The 18,745-nt window shown below is 46.8% G+C and overlaps 2 protein-coding genes across 7 annotated transcripts in view; both read left to right on the forward strand.

The window, feature by feature from the left end:
* GREP1 (glycine rich extracellular protein 1) overlaps positions 1-15,875 on the forward strand; it is a 29,320-nt gene extending 13,445 nt beyond the window's left edge. Inside the window, exons 9-20 of one of the 6 annotated variants that reach the window (XM_048517623.1) lie at positions 95-127; positions 1,336-1,383; positions 3,208-3,273; positions 3,910-3,972; positions 5,616-5,684; positions 7,399-7,482; positions 8,864-8,941; positions 10,823-10,894; positions 13,043-13,105; positions 13,230-13,313; positions 13,710-13,763; positions 15,470-15,875. In XM_048517623.1, the coding sequence (XP_048373580.1) occupies positions 95-127; positions 1,336-1,383; positions 3,208-3,273; positions 3,910-3,972; positions 5,616-5,684; positions 7,399-7,482; positions 8,864-8,941; positions 10,823-10,894; positions 13,043-13,105; positions 13,230-13,313; positions 13,710-13,763; positions 15,470-15,495 (740 nt within the window). In that variant the 3' untranslated portion in view covers positions 15,496-15,875. The remainder of the gene's footprint in view (positions 1-94; positions 128-1,335; positions 1,384-3,207; positions 3,274-3,909; positions 3,973-5,615; positions 5,685-7,398; positions 7,483-8,863; positions 8,942-10,822; positions 10,895-13,042; positions 13,106-13,229; positions 13,314-13,709; positions 13,764-15,469) is intronic. The other 5 variants (XM_048517624.1, XM_048517626.1, XM_048517627.1 and 2 more) reach the window with 5 other exon arrangements.
* The window catches only part of LOC125444887 (sulfotransferase 1C2-like), a 343,341-nt gene that overhangs the window by 134,473 nt on the left and 190,123 nt on the right, over positions 1-18,745 (forward strand). The gene's annotated exons all lie outside the window — the stretch shown is intronic.

The raw sequence follows: 18,745 nt of genomic DNA on the forward strand, positions 1-18,745 counted from the left end.
GGCACCCTAGTGCGCAGTGTGCAGCTTGCCCGCTGAACTCTCTTTCTACCTAGCTTTCTGCCTGATTTACTATCTCCCCCCCTCCCCTTTGCAGGTCTTGGAGCCCGAGGCAAGCCTTCCAAAGCAGGTAACACTTTCTTCAGCCATCAAATCTTTCTGCAAACCCTTTGCTGAGTGTTTGGAAGAATCTAGCTATTTGCACTATATCAGGGATGTGTGATGCAGAACTCATTATCTGGGGAATCTCTTTAAAAAAACAAAGCAAGTTTCTAGTCCACAACATGCTGCTGATTACTTAAAAATAATCTGGACCCACTTTTGCTAAAGCTCAAAGCACCTTTCCCAACACTGTCATAAATCCACATGTAATAAAATAAACCAGCAAGAAAAAGAAACTGGGCGAAGGGGAGCCGCTGTATGTCATAAAACTTGATTGAACTGATTTCACTCTGGAACAAAAGCAGATAAGCAGTTAAACTGGTACTCATACATTAGTAAAAATCATTTAAAATTATTTATTGATTTTTTTAACTGTAACAAATACAATTTTAAAATAAACCAAACATATGGGGGGGGGGCAGGGAGTAAATGATAGATCATCCAATTAAACACAATGGTAGAAACAAGGATAAATCAATTACCATATTCATTGGCCAGTGTTCAACCAGTACCTAAAAACAGGTTTAAAAGGTGCCAATAGATTTCACAAGGGAGAGAATTCCACTGCAAAACTCAGTAAGTACAACTAGTATACCAGTGGCAAGATCCAAAATTTTTAGTAACAGGTTCCCATGGTGGTGGGATTCAAACTGTGGCATAGCGCCAATGGGGCTGGGCGGGGCATGATGGGGGCGTGGCTGGGCATTCCGGGGGCGGGGCATTCCTGGGCGGGGCTGTGGCAAGGATGCAGCCGCTGCGCCAGTCCTTGGGCAGGAAACGAATGCACACAGGCGCAGGCTGCCATGCATGCCGGTGCACCTCCTGCTAGACTGCTTCAAGTTCTGCGTGCTACTGCTGAGAGGAGGGGTGTAACTAAGGCAAAAATCACGTGGCAAAATCACCAATTAGTAACCCCCTCTCGGCACACACAAATAATTAGTAACCTACTCTCGGGAACCTGTGAGAACCTGCTGGATCCCACCTCTGTAGTATACCCTGATGGTGATGGCCCAGGCTAGCGATCTCAGACGCTAAGCAGGGTCGCCCCCGGCATGTATTTGGATGGGAGACCTCCAAGGAACACCAGGCTCAGAACCTAAGGCCAGGCAACAGCAAACCACCTCTGAACGGTTCAGGGGTTGCCATAGAAACTGATTTCTTCCTCTTTCTCTGCAGGTTACGGGGCAGGGCCCAGTGCCTACCCAGGAGCCGGTGCACAACAGGGTAAGGGTGGAAAGTGTTAAAGCTCACTGTCTGCAAAAGAGATTCTGGTAGAAGGCAGGTATCTTTCCTTTAGGGAGTCTCTTGTAAGAGATGCACTCAGGAGGTTTGATACATTCTTTTACTGATGTAGAACCTCTTGACCCCAGAGCAGGGGTCTGCAACCTGCGGCTCTGCAGATGTTCATGGACTACAAATCCCATCAGCCCCTGCCAGCATGGCCAATTGGAGAGCCGCAGGTTGCAGATCTCTGCCCCAGAGGTTCGGGGCAAGATGAGCTTCCTTATTGAGGAAGGAAAGCACTCTCTCCTTTATTGGTGTTACATCCTGCTTCCTTGAAGTCCCAGGAACTGCCAAGTTCAGGGTTTTTTTCCTGGTGAAAAAGAGCCCTGGAGGTTTAAGGCAGTGGTGGGATCCAAAAATTTTAGTAACAGGTTCCCATGGTGGTGGGATTCAAACTGTGGCGTAGCGCCAATGGGGCTGGGCGGGGCACGATGGGGGCGTGGCCGGGCATTCCGGGGGCGGGGCATTAATAATTTCTCTCTTACTGTAAAAAACTCTTACTGTAAAAAAAAAAGTTCCTAATTTCCAGCTGGTATCTTTCTGTCCACAATTTAAACTCATTATAGCAAGTCCTATCGTCTACTGCCAACAGAAACAACTACTTCTCCTCTAATTGACTGCCTGTCAAATACTTCATACTTTCAAATACTTAATTTTGTTCCTAGAAATCAAAAGAAGGATACTTTCCTTAAACCAGGAACTTTACCCTATTTCTAAAACATGTTTTTAAAACAGCCCAACAGGGAGAATTATCCCGTTTTCTACCTTCGCTAACCAGCCACATAGGGAACAACAGGACTTTATGATTTTTGGACCTAATGGAATTTCTAACGGAAAAGCAGACCCAATTAGTAACCCCCTCTCGGCACACACAAATAATTAGTAACCCACTCTCGGGAACTGGTGAGAACCTGCTGGATTCCAGCAGGTGCCATTCCAATGCTTATCTGAGCTTTCCTCCCCACATCTGACTTACGGTGACCATCAGTGGGGTTTTTAACGCAAGAGACGTTAAAAAGTGGTAAGTGGAGACTAAAAGTGGCAGTCCCTTGGGGCAGACCCCCAGAAAGCAGCGTAACATCCTTCAAGAGTGCTTTCCGTATCATCTCCCCTACAGACACCTGCTGCTTTTTGCAGCTAAATGCTGAAAAGAAGATTGCTTTCTGAGTTCTAAATGGACAACTTGTATCTATGTGTGTTTTACACATGTGCCTGGGACTTTTCCTGTGGGGGCTGGATGGAGCAGGCGGCGTATTGCCTAGGCAACTATGTGCCCTGTTCCTCCTCTTTCTGATTTGCACGCTTTTCGCATGTGTGCCCTGCCCAGGGATTCTTTCTGGCTTGGAAATTCCCAGCCTGGTTAAGTGCTCGAGCCAAAAGCCAGTGCGCTGTTTTGTAAACAACACTCCTTTTTTAAAAACAAACAAACACCTTCAGTCAGTTCCAGCAATCCATAAATGTGCACCAACACAGCAGCTGCCGTTTGGTTGGCTTGTCCAAGGAATGCAGATCTCACAGGAGCAAATCGGCACATATATTTGGCATAATCTTGGTCTACTGTTCTTAACTTGAATGGGTCAAAGCAGTTCACCTCAAAGTTGGTCAAGTCCTGCCAACAGAGTCAATTCTCCAGAGCCTGTTCTCTCGTTTTTGGTGATAATGCTAATGCTAATTCTGAGCTCCACCTCAGGCCTTGCAACGCCAGTGAGGAGAAAGTCTTTTCTCTGTTTACTTTTTGTGCCCCCCCCCTTCTTTGTTCAAAAGCCTATCCAGGTGGAGGTGGAGCCGGCAGCTACCTGGGCAACGGACTTCAGAATGGCTACGGCAACGGTGAGAACGGCAAACAGAATTTTCCTTTGGAAGGTCCAGCAGGAGTCACTAGCCACAGGCCCGGGTGGCCCAGCAAGCGCCCCGCTCGACTTGGTTGTGGACGGCACCCTTGCTAATTTCCCACTAACAAAAGGCCCTTTCAACAGCAGAATGAAACCTTCCTGCCTCTTCTTGTCCATCGCAGTCCACTGAGCTCCCTGAAGTATGGTTCTCAGGGATACAGGGGACCCTCAGAAACAGTGTGAGGGGGTGAATTGGGGGGTCTGAAGCAGTAAGGGAGAATTGGGAAAAGTAGCCCCCCCACTCCATAAGCGAAAAATTTAATCAGCATCCAACCTAGGCTGATTTTCACCAAACTGACCCAGCTGATTATGGTGCACACAGCTAATAGTTTTAAAAGCAAATACAGCTTATAACATAGCTAAGCATCAGAATAGTACACATTGGCCACAATAATAGGAGAAATTCACAAGGGGGAGCTGTTGGCTATATATTGAGAAATGGGGCAGTCATTTCTTTTTCCAAATTCCTTCTGCTACACAGAGGAAGGAGGCAGAAGACTGACCCTTGTGATTTCAGCGTCCAGGTAGTCCATACGAAAAATACCAAGAACTGTTTGTTTGTTTCTCCCTGCAGGCTATGGAGCTGGAGGCAACGGGTTTCCGAGTGCTGGGCTTCAGCCGGGCGCATATGGAAATGGTAATTGATTGATTCTAGAAGGACTCCTTGTTGGGTTGCCAACTCTAGCTTGGGAAATGTCTGGACTTGGGAAAGCTACCTGCAGAGGGTGGGATTATAGGAGGGGAAGGAGGGCAATTCTGGGCTGCATCAACAGAAGTACAGCATCTAGGTCGATGCTGTAACAGCTTTAGTCTATTCTGCATTGGTCAGACCTCTTCTGGAATACTGTAGCCAGTTCTGGGCACCACAATTCAAGAAGGATATTGACAAGCTGGACCGGATTCAGAGGACGGTGACCAAAATGGTAAATGGTCTGGATTCCATGTTCAATAGGAATGGCTCAGGAAGCTAGGTATGCTTAGTCTGGAAAATAGAAGGTTAACGGGCGACATGATGGTCATGTTTAAATATTTGAAGGGATGTCATGTTGGAGATGGAGCAAGCTTGTTTTCTGCTGCTCCAGAGTCTAGGACAAGGAGTAATGGATTCAAAGTGCTGGAATAGAGATTCTCCACAAACATTAGGAAGAACTTCCTGATGGTAAGGGCTGTTCAACAGTGGAATACGCTGCCTCAGAGGGTGGTGGAGTTTCCTTTTTTGGAGGTTTTTAAACAGAGTCTGGAAGGCCAACTGTCAGGAGTGCTTTGATTATGTGTTCCTGCATGGCAGAGGGTTGGACTTGATGGCCCTTGTGGTCTCTTCCAACTCTATGATTCTATTCTTTTATGAGTTAAGCAGGAATGTGACACCATATCAGCTGGTCTCTGAAGATGCCATTCCATCCTGGGGAACTGATCTCTAACCTGGAGATCAGTTGTGATTTCAGGAAAAACTTCAGGCCCCACCTGGTGGTTGGCAACCCTATTTGGAAGCCATATGCAACCTTGTCCATTACCCAATACCAGAAGTAGGTAAAAGGTATTAAGGGAAGGAAAAAATCTTGTGCCTCTAATTCAGAATTAAGCTTATAAATGTGGAGGCAGAAATATAGATTTCAAGGCTTGATTTCATATTTGACTTCCTTTTACCAAGTCCTATTATAGATCTGCCTACCTACTTCAGAATTGCCTGCTCTGGTTGGTAGCAGCTCTCTGGGGGTCTCAGGAAGGCTTTTCCCAATAGCTTCTGTCTGAGAGTTTTTAACTAGAGACAGTGGCGTAGCTACCAGGGGAGGGGTGGGAACAGGCGCCCCCTCACACCCCTCCTCCTTCCCCCCTTGCCTGGCCAGGCCCGGCAGAGGTCGCTGCCGGGCACCCCTGCCCCACTTGGGCCGGCAGAGGCCGCTGTACACACCCCTGCCTGGCCCTGCTCCACCAGGCCCCACTGCCAGCTACGGTAAGTGGGGCACGGGGAAGGGACGCAGGGGCCCATGGGGGACAGAAAACCCCAGACTCCATTTTCCCTAGCTAGATATGCTAGGAATTGAGCCTTGGATTTAAACCACATCTCATCTGAGTTCAGTTCCAGGACTTACTTTCAGTTCCTCTAAGCATCACCCCTGGAAGGCGTGACATACAGATAAAAAGAGCACCTCTGAGAATTCCCGGAGTGCCCTAGCTTTCCTGCTGAGTAGCTGTAACTTCTCACCCACATCTCAAGCCTCTTGAGGTCTCCCGAAGAAAGGCTGTACATTTGAGATGTTGGTTGTATCCCATCCACAGGTGCCCAAGCTCCATATGGAGCTCAGTTAGGAGGACCTGGTGGAGACCCTGCCACCAGTAAATATGCAGGTAAGTATCCCCCTGCCCCTTGATGGAAACAGTGACTTGCCCTAACTGGTAAGCAATTTCTTCCAAAGCTTTCAGAGGAGCCACATTGAAAAGGGCTTAAGTTTTATTCAGTTTGGTTAGGAAAAATAGTGAGAAAAACCTCTGGGGAAATTGTAAGAAATTGACCTCAAAGTTGTCTGGTCACATCTTAGGGCCTTTCCCCACTTACCTTAAGCCCTGCGCTACTCTGCTCAAGTAGTCCGGGGTCCCACTGCGCTCCCCACGGCAGGGGTGGCCACCCCGCCGCTGCTGCTGCCCCGCCCCCTCAGCGCGCGGCATCCCTGGCGCTGGAGAAAACGGCGCCTTTTGATGACCCCACGCAGAGCGCGGGGTCGTGGGGACGCCTGGATGCGCGCCAGGGATGCCGCACGCTGAGAGCAGCGCGCAGCGACGGCCGCAGAAGGAAAAGTGGGGAAAGGCCCTTATATTAAAAGTTCGTATAGGTTTTATTCCAGTCTATCGTATGTGTTCCCCCTACACACACATACACACACACACACACACACACACACACACACACAGAGAGAGAGAAACTTGAGAACTGTAGAAAGACTAGATTCCCAGTAAGGGAACTAAGGATGAGTTGGAATTGTTGATTTGATCCCGATTTCCCTGTTTTGATTGTGGCTCGCCCTTGTACGAATCAAACCTGTAACTCTTTATGTTGCTACCACTTTCCTTTGTATCAAAATTTCCCCATGATGCGTGCACACTTTTCGCCATCGATAAAACAGCAAGCTATATTATACAGATGTTGTATAATGATGCAGATTATGTAATGATGCAAATTATACTGAAACATGCAGTCTAAGCACTTTACAGTGTGCAATCCCCACTCAAACGTATCTACAGAATCTACAGCAAACCATGGAGAATGGAAACAACTGGCAAGACCTACAAATGAATATAGACAGAAAACAAAATCAGGAACATTTGCTTGATTCTAGGGTGAACCACAGCCCTTCTTCCAGAACCATAGCCCTCCATGGTTCCCAAAGGACAGGGGATAACAGTTAAACCAGTTTACATACATTGTGTAAACATGTCCTGTGTCAAAATGGGAGACTTGCAGTGGGAAAGGATGAGTGTAGGTCACAAGGCAGCAGTCTTCCAACTATCCAAATTGTGGCTGCACAGAGTGTAGTGTAGTGTAGTGGTTAAGAGTGGTAGACTCTACTCTGGAGTCCCAGGTTTGATTCCCCACTCTTCCACATGAGTGGCCGACTCTTGTCTGGAGAATTGGATTTGTTTCCTTCTCTTCCACATGACATCTGCTGAGTGGGACTAGTCACAGTTCTCTCTGAACACTCTCAGCCCCACCTTCCTCACAAGGGGTCTGTTGTGAGGAGGGGAAGGGAAGAGAAGGAACCCTGGCTGCATTGAAAACGAATCCTCTCTACTAGTGAGTGACCTCACCATGTTATCCTGTTGCTCTTCTCAGATTGTGAGCAAAGAGAGGCAAGGGGGGTCTGATGGCTCCTCCCTAAATGTACACCAGCACTAACAGCTGGTTCTATTGAAAAGCAATGAAACAGTGGCTCTAAAGGGCCACCATAGGTGAGGTGCTGCAGCCCATACAGGGGTCCAGATCCTGGGGATGAAACCCCCTGCTATAGGGAGATCCTCCCCTGTCCAGCTGGCCACTCTTGGTGGATGATGCTTGTTTCTGTCATAGGACCAGGACAGCTCCCATACAATGGGCAACCACAGCAGCCAGAGACAACCGGCCTGGGAGGAGAATATGGAAACGGCAGATATGGTAAGCTGGGGAGGAGAGGGGTTTGGCCAGGTCTAATTGCCTTGTGCCCGAGGACAGAAAGAAAGGTTTCTGCTTCAGATCCTGAACTAAGCATCCGGTGTATCTGAATTTTATTTCTTCTTTTAAAAAAATCAAATATTTCTAAGCGAGTAAGTGCACAATGAATACGAACGCCTACAAAACCGGTTGTTCTAGATAATTCACGTGGCATTTATGTACGTTAATGTTTGATGCTGAATGGAGTTAAGGGGTTATGGAACTGTTAATGCACAGGAAAAAAAGAGAAAGGAACACATCTGTCAGTGATAATTAAAGCGAATGCAGCTGAGTCAAACTTAAATGAACAACCACAATTCATATAATTAAAATAGCGAGGCCCATTTGAAAACCAATTCAAGCCTCTAGCTCTCATGGGAAGTTTGTGAAGAAGGGTGTAAGCCACTGTTTCCCAACCTTTTCGAGGTCAGAGTACCCTTGACCTCACTCTTCATATCTCATGGTACCCCTGCCACCACCCTCCACCTTCCCCTCCCATTGCCCCTGCTTGCCATACCCCCCACCTTCCCCTCCCAGGGTGAAGGGAAGCACTGGGGGTGGGGGTGGCTGCTGACCTTGTGGCAGGCCCTGCCCCATGGGCCAGCTTCATGTCCTTGCTGGAGTCGGTGGGAGACACCACAAAATGAGGGGGGGGAGCGGTAGTGTTGCAGCGGTACCCCTGGGACATGCTCACGGCACCCCAGTGTACCACGGAACCCTGGTTGAGAATGGCTGGTGTAAGCAAATTATCAGGTGCCAAGATCAGGGGAGGTGAGACCAGGCGTTGGTCGCCTGCACAGTTCTCCCAGCGTGGCTAGTTATGCAGATGAGGTTATGTAAATGTACTTAATTTGCATAGCACACGAAGGGTGCAGAATCTGGGTTGCCTCTCAGTGGGATTTTTGTGTCTTTGGCACGGAATATGCTCCGCCCCTGTGATAATCCAGGTTTGCAAATTCACATTTTGAATGAACTGTTTCTTGGGTATTACAAGGGGAGGGGAAATAAAAGCAGTTGAAAGCGATGTGACGGTGGTGAAGGAGGAGAGTAACCCTGGAGCTGCTTTGTGTCGTCCCCCCCCCCCATCCCTTCCCCACTTAATGTACAAGTACCTATGTTTTCCCTTGGAGGGGGCATGCAGCACCTCACAGAGATGGTGAGTGAGCCTTGAGTGAAAATGTTAACCCTCCGTCCCAGGAACTGGGCTGCTTTTAGCCAAAACAGGATCTCCCAAATCTTGTTTGCTTGGGCTCTGAGCAAATGGAGAGATCTTGGTTTGGTGGGAGGGGGGGCTGTAATAATTTCCCCTTCCTTTCCCTGCTCCTCTTCCTGTTGTGCCTTCTAGGAGCTCCCCAGAGCCCATACGGAGGCCAAGATGGAGGACCAGGTGGAAGGAGTGTAGACCCAGCCGCAGTCAAATATGGTAGGTAAAAGAGAGCCCCCTGGTTGCGGAGGCAGGGGCTTCATTTATTTACTTGTTTTATGCCCCTCCTTTCTCCGCAATGGGGACCCAAAGCAGTTTGCATCATTCTCCTCTCTGCTATTTTGTCCTCGTAAACAGAGGTGGGATCCAGCAGGTTCTCACAGGGTCCCGAGAATAGGTTGCGAATTATTTGTGTGTGCCGAGAGGGGGTTACTAATTGGTGATTTTGCCACCTGATTTTTGCCTTAGTTACACCCCTCCTCTCAGCAGTAGCGCGCAGAACTTGAAGCAGTCTAGCAGGAGGTGCACCAGCGTGCGAGGCAGCCTGCGCCTGCGTGCATTCATTTCCCGCCCAAGGACTGGCGCAGCGGCTGCGTCCTTTCCACAGCCCTGCCCAGGAATGCCCCGTCCCCAGAATGCCTGGCCACACCCCCGTCGTGCCCCACCCAGCCCCATTGGCGCTACGCCACAGTTTGAATCCCACCACCATGGGAACCTGTTACTAAAATTTTTGGACCCCACCACTGCTCGTAAACAACAACCTTGTGAGGTAGATTAAGGTGAGAGAGAGTAGCTGGCCCAAAGCCACCTGCCAAGTTTCCATGGGAGAATGAAGATCTGAACTTGGGTCGTCCAGACCCTGCTGTAACAACTGCATCCTACTGGGTGCGGATACAGCACATTCCTCTGTTCACAAGCGGCACAGAAGGAAAACGGATAGCCGGGAACTCTTCATATACTTTCCTCTTCGATCCAGTCATGAATATTAGAAAGGTCTTTACATCTTCTTGGGTGATTTGGTGTTCTATAAAGAGACACGCCCCTTCCGCACCTGCAGAATAATGCCCTTTCAATCCACTTTCAATGCACGTTGAAGCTGTGCAGAATAGCAAAATCCACTTGCAAACAATTGTGAAAGTAGATTGGAAGTGCATTATTCTGCATATGTGGAAGGGGCCACCGAGAAGGCCATCCACTAGAAGATGAAACCAAACTGGAATTCTTCTTTAGCACAGATCAGGGCTGTTATTTCAAGACACCCTCAGTCACAAAGATCGCAGTAACTCCGGATTCTCAGGTGTGTAAAAACAAGCAAAGTGGCAAGCAGTGATTAAATGCCTGCAGTCATATGTTCTGGCCACCAGACGGTGACAGAGAATACATGTTCGTAAAACAGCCCGTTCTCCTACAAGCATTCAGCTTGTACAGCAACAGAAAAGGCCATTCTGTGCCTGTTGAATTTTTGCCTGCTATGCAGCTGTTATAAAGCCACCGCCAAAGAAACAAAGCAGCAATCTGAACAGGGTGGGATGCTGTCGTGTGGACAAATACTTAATTAGCAGAGTTAATGCAATAATGAGGCAGAGACCAGTTGCTTTACTGAAATAAAGTTCACTTACTACAGGGAAGGGAAACGTGGAAGAAAAACAATAAACATCTTTCTTACTAGCTAGCACCAACAGCCAGTTTGCTGCCAAAGATTCGCCACCACGGGACTACTACATGGCTACTAAGCTATGGAGAGAGTGAACCGACCACGTGCAGAGTGCAATACAAAGAAGATATATCTAAAGCCTACGTGCAGACCTGCATGTAGCCCACCCAACCAATAGGTATCAATTACCTGGTCACTGACTTCTGACCTCACTAACTAATTAGCATGCAACAATTAACTCCTTCATTACTGGATTGTGTGACTGGCACTTGCCAAATCCCATCAGATGCACAGCCACAAAGGGACATAAAGGGCAGCAGCCAGTAGTCCTAATGGAAAGCTAGGAGGAGCATCTAGGCAGCAGATGAGACCAGCTTGCGAGGTCACGCTTTCACGCACGCGATCGCAACTCTGCCAAACATAAGCTAAAAACTTCCTTTCCACAGGAGATCCCAGCCAGCTGCCCTATGGTGCTCAACCTACCAGCCTGGGTACTGAGGGTAAGCCAAGACCATATGGTAAGGGCCAGCTCTGGTGACTTATCTCTTGTACCTATCTCTTGCACTACCTCTGCATTTTTCCTCCAGACCATCATTGGGTGAGTTTCCTGCCTTTACTCCAGACAAGCAGGTCACAGCAAGCTGCGATCTTCTGGCATAGTCAATTTCACCGTGGCTTTTAAGAATGAAATTGATCAGGCCCCATAGTGGAGCAGCAGTGGCATAGGAGGTTAAGAGCTCGTGTATCTAATCTGGAGGAACCGGGTTTGATTCCCAGCTCTGCCGCCTGAGCTGTGGAGGCTTATCTGGGGAATTCAGATTAGCCTGTGCACTCCCACACATGCCAGCTGGGTGACCTTGGGCTAGTCACAGCTTCTCGGAGCTCTCTCAGCCCCACCCACCTCACAGGGTGTTTGTTGTGAGGGGGGAAGGGCAAGGAGATTGTAAGCCCCTTTGAGTCTCCTACAGGAGAGAAAGGGGGGATATAAATCCAAACTCTTCCCTCTTCTTCTAGTGGCAAGTAATCACGTTTTGGGCTAATCAATTTCATCTTGGCAGAACTGAGGCGGTAGCCTTTTAAGTGTGAAATTAGCCAGGCCACAAGATTGCAGATCCTGGCAAGCAACACCCTGCGGTCAATTTCATTCCTTAAGAATCAGGCCTATCCCTCACACACACACCCATCCCTAGCTGTGATGAAATTGACTAGACTGCTGTCCGACAGGATGTCTGAGGTTTAACCCTTCCCTTCAGAAAGTGGAGCTGCCAACTGTCTGAAGAAAAAAAAAGTCCCATTCCTTTAATAACACCTTAATAGGCAGCTGAAGTTTTTCGTGATGTGGAAGTAAATTGCATCGCTTGGTGAATAGCGTCCCCATTTAGCTAGTAGTTAAAGGAAGAGGACATTTTTTTCTTCAGGCAGTTGGCAGGCCTAACCCCAACTCATGACTCCACAGCTGGGTTGAAAGGAAGCCCTGAAAAAAAATACAAACAAAACCAGCTTCTGTTTTTTCCAACAGATCCGAGATTATAGATAAAAGCTTCCAAGTTGTAGTAGGTCAAAGTTTCTGAGCAGATAGGAACCCTGGGACACCTTGCTTAATTGAAATAGACTCCTTGCTTGTTTGTTCTGTTTTACCCGAGCCGGCCGAGGCAGTTGGTCTATTATGGCCCGCAACCTGCCAGAGCAGCAAGGCTAGATTGTGAGAAGAGAGACAGTATGGTTAGAGTGTCAGACCTAGAATCAGGAAGACCCAGGTTGGAGTCCTTATTCTGTTATGGAGACTTGCTGTCTGATATTGAGCCTGCCGCTCGCTCTCGGCCCAACTTGTTGTGGAAATAAAATGGAGAATGGGAGATGGGTGTTGGAAACTGCTTTGGCTCCCCACTGAGGAGACAAGCAGAATATAAATATCTAATAAACAAATTCAGTAGCCCAGACTTGGATGAGGTAGAACAAGTTTGCGCTTAGAAGGGTAGGGGTTGAACCTCAAGCTAGTTTTGAAACCACAACCCACTTGGTGGTTACCCATGGATGAACTGAAACCTCTCAGAACGTGGTCAGACGGGCCGAGGGAGGTTTCATTTTACTTTACTTTTTCCAAACCGCATTACTTGGCGCAACACAGGGCTGAGCCTCTGTTTGCTCCCTCAAGGTACGGTGAGGGCCAGTGACTTTCAGACAAATTAATGGCTATCGATTTCTTTTAGTCATTTAGGAAAATCTGCACGCCCCCTCTCTAGACCTGCTTGAGATTTCTCACAGCAATCACCAGTTATTAAGCCACAATAGTGCAATGGAGCCTCCATTTCCAGAGGCAACTGCTGAGAACCAACAGGGGAAGGCTTTCAAGCATTGATTGTGGCTTCCTAGAAGCACCTGGCTGGCCACTGCAGGGAACAGGGTGATGGACTATTTAGGACCTTTGGTCTTCTCCCAAAGGACTCTTGTTTAGCTTCTAGGATGGAGATGTTTTTCCAATTAAACTAGAGAAGAGAGCTTCCCTTGAACTGAGAAAGATGGCAGGACTTCTGGATGCTCCTAAAACCCAAGATGGAATGGAGAGAGGACTCTACATGCGGAGCTTGGGGGAAGGGGTCAGGTTTCTTTTTAGTTCTATTTGTTCCTCCATTTTAATTGCTCACCTTCTTCTCTGCCCAATGCAGGCAATGGAAATGGTCTGGGATATATGAATGGCGGCGATTCCCAAACCAATGGTTTAGGAGCAGGTAAAATTCCGGGTGCAAAAAATAGCCAGGGGAGGCACTGGGCTGCTCTTTAGGGTGTGGCTGGGGTTGGCTGGGTTTGACTTCCTGGGCTATGTTTAGCATGGGCTCTCACTCTGTCCGGTAGGTGCATATGGTCCCCTGGCAGCAGGGCAAGCGCCCGGAGGATATGGCACATCACTGGGCCCTGGGCAAGCATTGGGTGGATATGGTAGGTAAAACCAGATTTGTTTTGAGTAGTGGGGAAGAGGTCACTATGTAAGTGGAATCAGGGCACTCTCGATCTTATAAAGTCTATCCTTGATTTTAGGCCTGCTTTAGTATACTGTTTAGAAGCAATGGTGTGTGTATTCTCGCAAAATAGTCAGACAATTTTCAGTATAATTTTGGGAGTATTTTTAAATAGCACCCACAGAAAATATCTGTGTTGGATAGCAGATTACGAGAATCGGGGTTGGCAAAGAAGCAGGCCACAAACGTCCGGAGGTGAATTTCTTTCTTAGGATCCAGCAGGAAAGGGTCTTGTAGACCAAAAGAAATTATAATAGAAGCAGTCTTGGCCTACTTAGAGCTACCGTCACTAAACTTGTTTTCTCCTTTGCTTTAGGGGGGAAGGTATCAAAGTATGGTATGAATGGATTTCTGGGGAATGGCTACAGAGGTAAGGAGTGTGAGAAGGAACTTCCCTGTCCCTCACAATTGTGGCTGTTTTCCACAACAGCCAAAACCTCTTCTATCCACCATCTTATTCTACAGTATAATCAGTGAATATATTTTCCATCACAGTCTTAAGTAGTTTCAAAATATATTGATTCATTACTGTTTTTTTACTCTGCCCTTTGTCCAAAGAATTCAGAGTAGTGTATCCTGACACCTTCTATTTTATTCTCATGATGACCTGTAGTGGAATAGGTTAAGCTTAAGAACATGAGAACATAAGAAAGAGCCTGCTGGATCAGACCAGAGTCCATCTAGTCCAGCACTCTGCTACTCGCAGTGGCCCACCAGATGCCTTTGGGAGCTCACATACAGGATGTGAAAGCAATGGCCTTCTGCTGCTGCTGCTGCTCCCAAGCACCTGATCTGCTAAGGCATTTGCAATCTCAGATCAAGGAGGATCAAGATTGGTAGCCAGAGATCGACTTCTCCTCTATAAATCTGTCCAAGCCCCTTTTAAAGCTATCCAGGTTAGTGGCCATCACCACCTCCTGTGGCAGTATATTCCAAACACCAATCACACATTGCGTCAAGAACAGTGTCTGGTCCAGGGTCTCTCCAATAAGAATTGGAGAATTTAGGCTTGGATCTCTCTGGTGATAGTCTGATTCTTCTAACCACTACAGCTCACTGGGCTGTCAGTAGCCTGCCTCCACCAAACCTTGGGAATTGTGTATTGTTGAAGGCTTTCACGGCCAGACTCAACTGGTTGTTGTAGGCTTTCCAGGCTGCGTGGCCATAGCCTGGTAGATCTTGTCAGGGGCAGAGCATGGGGGAACTGCACCTGGGGCATGCCTGCATCTTCCGCCCCTGCCCCACTCTGGAATGCCCCAGAATGCCCCTGCCACTCCACTCCCCGGCCACACCCCCGCACAGGCAGGCGTCCAGGGCATCATGCCCCACCCCGTCCTGTGGCGCTACACCACTGGATCTTGTTCGTAACATTTTGCCTGCATCTGTGGCTGGCATCTTCAGAGGTGTATCACAGAGAGAAGTGTGTTAATGGACACAGTGTGCAACACACTTCTCTCTGTGATACCCCTCTGAAGATGCCAGCCACAGATGCAGGAGAAACATTAGGAACAAGATCTACCAGACCACGGCCACACAGTCCGGAAAGCCCACCACAGCCACTTGGGAATTGCAGTTCTGTGAGGACATTAAGGATCTCAGACAGAAGTTTGAGAACCTGCACAGACCTGTAGTTCCCAGGATTCTTTGAGGGAAGCTTTGACAGCTATGTTGGTTATACAGCCCTTTAAATTTGGTCTGCATTTGATGTGAATTATACATAAACCTTTGGCTCCATTCTGCTGAATGAAGACCTTTCCAGTCGACGAGGACAAAAGCCACACCTACTGCTGTTTCAGAGCACATAACAAAATGTTCCAATAGCCAGGACCCTGTGTTCTTTTCCCAGCTCTTGTACAGAGCCTCAGTCCATTGAAGTCAAAGACTGGAGTAACTTTGCATACAACTGCAGTATTTCTTGCTAGGACAAAACAGAATTATTTCACGTCTGATCGTTTGGTGGGTGGGGCAAATGTTTCCTTTCTGCACTTTGCTTCTGTAAACAGCCTGCTAGAAGAAATGATGCCAACCAGTGCTTGCCTCCTGATTTCCATCCTTTGCCCCTTTCTTTTTTTCCAGGACGCTGCCCTTCTGGAAAATGCTAATGAAAGGTGTCATTCACTCTGTGGGACTCCCCGCAACATGATCCAGGAATCTCAACCACCTCTGGTGCTCATTCTGATAACGACAACGCGGCTCCCAGTATAAATTATCATCTCTGTATTGTTTCCTACTGTGTTTTTATTTGTAGAAATCTTTTGAAAGGAAAAGAAGGACATGCAGTGGTCTGGACCTTTTTTGCTAGTATGACAGAAACACACACAGACGTGGCGGATCTGTAGGTCAAACCTATTTGTGAGAAAAGGGATTCCACGTATTTGCTCCACTTCTTTGGAGGTAACCTAGAGAGGGTCAAATCTTGGCGTGTATCTGGTGTGTATCTGCCCCGGCAGGAGTATCTTTTCAATTAAAAAATTAAACTCCATGAGTCTGGTTGTCCTATGCCTTCATTATATGCAGCATTGTATGCAGAATTATTTATGCCTAATAAAGGTTTACTGTACTGTACTATATGCAGCAAGAGAAGCAAACCAACTTCAGGGGTTATTTAAGCATTCCTACAATTTTGGGCAAATCCTGCCAGAAATCTTTTTTCAACTACCGAAATATCCTGTCCAAGCATAAGACAGAATTTAAGTAGTATGTGTGAGAGCTACTAAAATAAAGTATGGACATCACTGGGTATTTTTTTAAATCAACAATATGAAGGATGTGGAAAATCAAGGTGGCTGTTTAAAAGAATACCCCATTGTGAAGATGCGTGAGAAAGCCATCCTCCAATCAGGGCATGAGTTAACCTTCCCTGACCAATAGGGATTCTGATTATTTTATAACCAGCAGGAGCTTCTGTAATCCTATGTCTATTTATGTTTTGGGGCCCCTTGATCCTATAGCAGCATGGGTTAGAGCCAGCCAGTTTTGTGGTTTTTTACTCAGTTTTGATTTTTCTTACCACAGCTTCCCCCTCGCATGGCTTTTGCCCATGCAAATCTTCATGACCCCCAGCATAGCTTTTGGGAGGCTGTCCTTTTTTACAAGTGGAAAAAGTTATCCGATCCAATCCCATGAATGAACTCCAGATATGCAGTACCTGAAGCCACGCAAAGGGAGAAAGTCTGGCTGTAAAAGTTGTTTGTGTCAGAAACACATTTGTTGAATGAGAACAACTAATTTAAAAGTTCTCGCTGACCTGGATGGCCCAGGCTTGCCTGATCTCCTCTGATCTTAGAAGCAAAGCAGGGTTATCCCTGGTCAGTGCTTCAAAGGAATCAACTTTCTTCCTGTGGGTTTTCTTAACTGTCCGCCTTTCACACTCATAAATAGTAATTGGGAATACTGTGGCATGAATTAATTTGATATTGGTCACTAATAGTGATGCGTCAAAGGCCAATATCTACTTGAAAATGAATACCTCTCTAAAATATCTGTGTTTTAAAAGTCTAGATTTACAAAGCAATATGCTTTTGTCAGACCACTGTTCTAGTTTGGCCCGTACAATCTCTGACCACCAGGGGTGCAGCGAGGGGGAAGCTGGGGCATGTGTGCGCCCTGTGCCCCTGCCAAGCCCCCATCTGCCCCCGCTCCGTAACGCCCCCTTGGCGCCACGCCACTGCTGACCACACTTCAGATCACAAGCAACAACCTATCCCAGCCCTATGGTTGCTTTAACTGCAGAGGGCAAGGATTGTTCCAGAGATCTTTTTCGTGCAACGGTGCAAAGCTTGGACTCCGCAGATCTCTGATTCCTTGGTCCAACTAACCTAGGTTTGTTTGCTGTGATGAACGCTGGCTCTCCAAGGCCTCTCACAGAAAATCTTTCTTATATCTGTTGCCTTTTTTAAAAGCAGGGAGCACCAGTGACCAAATATGCAAATGTCAATGTGTAAAGTATATCCCCTGCCTTAATGAGATAATATGCTCTCACATCCACTTAGAGAATCTGGACTTATTAGTTCTGTAAGAATGCATCTTTAAACTATTTAGCTCCAGATATCTCTGGGATCCATCTGACTCATAGTTTGGGCCATAAATTTTGATAGTACTAATGCATTAATTGTGGGCGATGTTTTTTGAACTCTCACCGGCAAACTGGGCAGAAAGTCTTAAGGGAGTGCCAATCTTTTACTGAAAAAGGAAATAATTTTCTTTGTTAAAAAAGACATTAGAAAATACAAGCCTGTGAAAATTAACCCTTCAACAGCTGCAAACAACATGCCAATAATATCAAATCTCCTAGCATTTCCAAACCATGTTTGAATAGGTAAATTTAAAGCAAACCAGTTTCAGACTGTTATTGTAAAATGCTTTTAGGAATTTTATAAAAACCCAAGTCACACACACAATAATCTCGCCAGTATTATCTGAGAGTTCCATCCACAGAAATTTGATTTGCTTATGACATCGTTTGTACAGAAAAACAGCAAATTTATCTTATGCTAAATCTTTCTATCTTAAACGTGTGATTATCATCATCTAGGTGAATGATGGGGTCTTCAGTATTGATGAGCTAATCAAACAGGTGCATTAAAAAGTACTTTTTAGTATGCGCTCATTACCTCTTTCAAGCCAGATCAAAAAGCCAAACTTAACTCTTAATCTCCATTAAAAAGCAATTAATCTAAGATTTCTGGAACTGTTTTAATTAACTGTCAGAGATAAGAGAAAAACATATTGCAGTCAGATTAACCAACAGTAGAACCTGATATGAGCTCACCACCACATGAAAACATGCAAAATCAACAAGAAAGCGTGTGATTTCATCCAAATTAGCTTACCCAGCTAAACGCAAGTCAAGAGTTACAAACACCTCGAACTAAACTGGGCAGATTGAAAGTGTTGTCAAGTTACAGTAATTTATGGTGAGGGTTTTCAAGGTAAGAGGTAAACAAAGAGGTGGTTTGCCACTGCCTGCCTCCACATAGCCTGGAGTTCCTTGCTGGACTCCCTTGCAAGTACTAAACAAGGCTAATCCTGCTTGGCTTCTGAAGTCTGATGAGATCCAGCTAGCCTGGGCCATCCAGGTCAACGCTGAACTAAATCATTGCTGACAAATTCCAGGGAGGTATCTGAGTTCATGGCTGCAGTCAAAATAACAAAATCACACTGATTTTATTAATCTTTAAGGTGCTATGAGACGACTGACGCTGCAAGTCCAAGATATCGTTACAAAGACACATACTGGAGCTCCATGACTCTCGGCGGTGCATGTGGAGAGAGGGTGTTGATGAAGCTTCCTCACATCCCTGCACTGTTTTCTTAACCAGAAGAGAGCTGCAATTCACCCTGTTGGGAAAA

Source organism: Sphaerodactylus townsendi, linkage group LG15, assembly GCF_021028975.2.
Source record: "Sphaerodactylus townsendi isolate TG3544 linkage group LG15, MPM_Stown_v2.3, whole genome shotgun sequence".
In the NCBI taxonomy this organism is placed as follows: domain Eukaryota; kingdom Metazoa; phylum Chordata; class Lepidosauria; order Squamata; family Sphaerodactylidae; genus Sphaerodactylus; species Sphaerodactylus townsendi.